Source organism: Rhynchophorus ferrugineus, unplaced genomic scaffold (assembly GCF_030347505.1).
Source record: "Rhynchophorus ferrugineus isolate W39M unplaced genomic scaffold, kcgeb_rfMv2 rfM2, whole genome shotgun sequence".
Taxonomy (NCBI): Eukaryota; Metazoa; Arthropoda; class Insecta; order Coleoptera; family Curculionidae; genus Rhynchophorus; species Rhynchophorus ferrugineus.
The window spans coordinates 76,567,913-76,572,570 of record NW_027472581.1 but is presented as its reverse complement, the minus strand read 5'-3'; the positions used below and the strand labels follow the sequence as shown (position 1 = coordinate 76,572,570).

At 32.8% G+C, this 4,658-nt stretch overlaps 1 protein-coding gene across 1 annotated transcript; it reads left to right on the top strand.

Annotated features, from left to right (window-relative positions):
- The first annotated feature begins 2,542 nt into the window (after positions 1 to 2,542).
- Positions 2,543 to 4,394, top strand: LOC143190517 (uncharacterized). Its single transcript, XM_076394855.1, has 4 exons — positions 2,543 to 2,915; positions 2,976 to 3,094; positions 3,379 to 3,874; positions 3,977 to 4,394. Exons 1-4 carry the CDS (start codon positions 2,843 to 2,845, stop codon positions 4,360 to 4,362), a joined length of 1,074 nt encoding a protein of 357 aa, XP_076250970.1. The 5' UTR covers positions 2,543 to 2,842; the 3' UTR covers positions 4,363 to 4,394.
- Positions 4,395 to 4,658: the final 264 nt, after the last annotated feature.

Below are 4,658 nucleotides of genomic sequence, written 5' to 3'. Positions count from 1 at the left end.
GTAAAATTATAGTTTTGATTGCCTTAGGCAAGAGTGCACAATCCGACAAGGAATAACCATCCCTATGATGCCAGTAACCAGGCTGGGTAAGACCGGATGTCTTCTGGGATGATATCTAAGTTGGTCACTCGTCAGTCGGTAGGCTTAATGACGAGGATCGTGGTTTGGTATCCACGCTAAACAGTAGGTCCAGCCCAGATAAACCACTAAAAAGGAGACTTAAATATATATAAAAAATTGTAATAGAAAATAATGTAGTCTATATACAAGTGCTATACAAATATAAAATAATACGTAGCAAATACTTGAAAATGTGACGATTAAATAAGATATTATAACATATGTTATGTGAAACAGACTGTTAAATATATATATTGAAATATTTTTAGTCGACGTACCCAGAAGACCCGGAGAATCGCGTCGGTTCCGGCGGTGGAACGATATTAAATATAATCCTGTCGTTTTTTGCGCGATGAAGCTCCGTCACAAGGCACAGTGCTGATTCGTTAGGCAGCTGTTTCACCGAGTAAGTAAAAAATGGTGTCTTTCTTATTTGATTTAACCCCATCCGGGACCGGACTGATTTATGTCGTCTGTTGGAGCACGACTGTTTCGAAAGGGTGCCATTTTTGTATTTTATTATCCGCTACCGGGCATTCGTCGTAGTTCTGAATATCGCAAGGGTGTTACGAGGGTGAGAAAAGGAAAATGTACCCGTTTTAAGGTTTCGCACAGTGGCAGGACAAATCCTGAGATATTCTATTTTGATTTTATCAAATTTGTATTTTAAATGAATATAAACAACTGATAAAAAGGACGCTTGTATGTAAATATTATGTGTTCTTAGATATTAGGTGCTGTCGATATATTATTTTGATATGTTATAAAAAATTCCAATACATGACGCTAATGAAAATATACACAAGCACCTAATATTATTGTGTTGCATTTTTAAATTTTATTTAAAATAGAAATATTCTGGCACCCTGCAGATTTTGATGCAAAAATCGGAAAACTCTCGACAAGTCTATATTACTTACATTATCTCTTAGGATAATTTAATTTATAACACTAACTAATAGAGAGAATAGTATTATATAGGAATTTAAACAATCCTTTCGTAATATCTTTGGGCATAGGAATTATGTTTTAAAAAACATGTCGATAGAAACGTTTTATAAATAATTGGTGATTTTAATCGTAATAACCAATTGCGGTTGTTAAAATTGAAGTTACATTATTGTAATAGTTAATAGTTTTATATTATTATATTACACTAGCGACCCGCCCCGGCTTCGCACAGGTGCAATGCTGATACTAAATTAAATACACTACAGAAAAAATATGAACGTTGTTTATAAAAACATAGCGGCCCGCTCCGACTTTGCACGGGCATAAAATATATATGCCTATGTCACTCAATGAAAACATGATTAAAATCGATCCAGTATTTTTGTTTCATTCATTACTGCCCTTGACCTGCACGCATTAAATTTGGAGTAAAACAATTCCTCTTCCCCTATACATACAATGAAGATTTCCTGCTATCTTTGGAATATCTAAATTCATACAATTTTTATTACATTACACATTTTTAAACGCAAATTTTAAATTTGTAATATCTCCGAAAATATTTGTTTAATTTACATGCTGTAAGGAACCATATTGATCTATATTAATTGCACACTGTATTTAAGGTACTTAATTCGATAAGGATTAATGCCGTATTGCTTAAAATAGCTTCGTAAATAAGCCATTTTCTCACGTAAAAAGTAAAAAATAAAAATGGTTAATGTGGGTTATCCCTAAAAGATAAACATATACCATCGCGGACTTTTTTGTAGACCTTTTTATGGTGTACAATACTGTAGTACATTAATTTGATCTATCTCGTAGGGTTAGGCAGCGTTTTTGCTAATTGCTAAATAAGCCTAAAAAAATAGGTTAATTTACGACATCACGTTAGAAACCTCTAAAATTAGCAATGTTGCCTTAGTATATTATGCATGTATTATACATATAAACCTTCCTCTTGAATCACTCTATCTATTGAAAAAAACCGCATCAAAATCCGTTGCGTAGTTTTAAAGATTTAAGCGCACATAGGGATGTAGGGACAGAAAAGGCGACTTTGTTTTATACTATGTAGTGATTTATATCTTATATATAAAAATGAATCGCAAAATATGTTCCTAAGCGCATAACTCAACAACGCCTGGACCAATTTGGCCAAATCTTTTTTTAAAATGTTCGTTGAAGTTCAGGGATGGTTTTTACGGCGAGAAAAATTAGAATTATTGCTGGAAAAACCCTAAAAATAGCCCTTTTTGTTTGAATTTGTTTCGTGTATCAGTTGACAATTCATCTGTCATCTGTCAAAAGTCATCTGTAACAGACAACTTTTTTTTTTTAAATTTGATATGACTTGAACTCAAATCCTTTTAATCCGTACGAATTGTTTTATTTATTTAAAATTTTTTATTTGTTTAAAATTTAATTCAAATTTTAAATAAATAAAACAATTTGTACGGCTTAAAAGGATTTGAGTTCAAGTCATATCAAATTTAAAAAAAAAAGTTGTCTGTTACAGATGACTTTTGACAGATGACAGATGAATTGTCAAGTGATACACGAAACAAATTCGTATATCGTGTTTTGTGCAGAGTGTTTAGTTAGTTAGTGTTTGTTTAGTTCGTGATTAGTGAAAAAATAATTTATATTTGATTCGCGTGAAGCGCGAGCGCGACATTCAACTAATAATCGCGCAAGTTTGAATCCAGCTGCTTTCAGTTACGATGTGTCAATTGACTACAGTAACTACCAATGTGTTGTTATTGGTTCTATGAACTTGGTTTGCTCACACTGTAAGGCATTAAAATACAAAAACGAAGCCAATGGATTGTGTTGCGCAAATGGTAAAGTGAAATTGATACAATTGGATCCACCACCAGAACCATTGTACTCATTGGTTTCAGGAATAGGAACAGATTCTATACACTTTTTGACACATATTCAACAATATAACAATTGCTTTCAAATGACTTCATTTGGGGCAACAAATGCAGTTCGGCAAAATTTTATGCCAACTTTCAAGGTATGTATTATAGCAGTTACTCATAATTATTTTAGCGAACAAAATTTTCTGTCACCAAAGTTAAGATGTGTTACTAATCTTCAATTTCTTAATCATTACGAAATATATCACTTAGTCATCATATTATATGGTGATTCAGTTTCAGTGACACTTTTATTATATTTTATATTTGATAGATATTAGTTAAAACTAAATATATACTTTTTAAGATCAAATATTATTTAAGTTTGATCATTGACAATCCATTAATTTATACCACACCATAATATTTTTTTTATTTACAGATACAAGGGCAAATATATCACAGAGCAGGTTCACTGTTACCAGTGTCAGATAGCGACAACAAATTCCTGCAAATTTATTTTATGGGCAATTCACCACAAGAAATTGATCTGCGTTGTGCACATAACAATTTAGTAAAAAGGTCTATTGTAGAACAATTACAAACTTTATTTCATCAACACAATCAATTGATTATATTGTTTAAAACTGCCCTGGATCTGATGCCATCCGATAATCACAAAATTGTAATCAGAGCTGATAAAACACCTGCAGGTCAACATACAAGACGTTTTAATGCACCAACTATTGATGAAGTTGCTATCGTTGTAGTTGGAGAAAACTTGGAATCCCGTGATATTGTTTTACATCGTCGGAATTTTCAATTACAACCTATAAAGGAAACACACCGCTCATATGATGCACTGCAATATCCCATTATATTTTGGCAAGGTGAAGATGGCTACGATTTATCAATAAAAATGATAAATCCCATTACAGGTAACTAAAATATTAGTTTAGCTATGGCGATATTATCTCAGTCACTATATTATGTATTTTAATTTTATATTTGAATGTTATTAAAACAAAATCTGTTTACAGGTTCTGAAACCAACAAAAAAGTCAGTTCAATGAACTATTATTCATACCGCCTAATGATTCGGGAAAATGCAGATAATCACATATTGAAATGTCGGCGATTATATCACAAATATGTTGATGACATGTATGTTAAAATTGAAACGGAGAGATTAACATTCATCAGGTTGAATCAAACCAAACTCCGATCTGAAGAGTATATTCACCTTCGAGATGCGATTAATACTGATGGAAATGCACAGAATGTCGGTCGGATGACTATTCTTCCAGCAACATACATCGGAAGCCCTCGGCATATGCACGAATATGCTCAAGATGCCATGTCGTATGTTCGTCATTATGGTACAGCAGATTTGTTCATCACATTAAATGCAATCCGCAATGGATAGAAATTAAGCAGGAGTTATTACCTGGGAAATCATCCATTGATCGTCATGATATTACAGCCAGAGTCTTTAGACAAAAGTTGAAATCTTTAATGAATTTCATCGTAAAACATAATGTGTTTGGTGAGACACGCTGCTGGATGTATTCTGTGGAGTGGCAGAAACGAGGATTGCCACATGCACACATTTTGATTTGGTTGGTTGAAAAGATAAGGCCAAATGAAGTTGATGCAGTGATATCAGCTGAAATCCCTAATGTACAAGTAGATCCTGGATTGCATGAGGTAGTTATCAAAAAC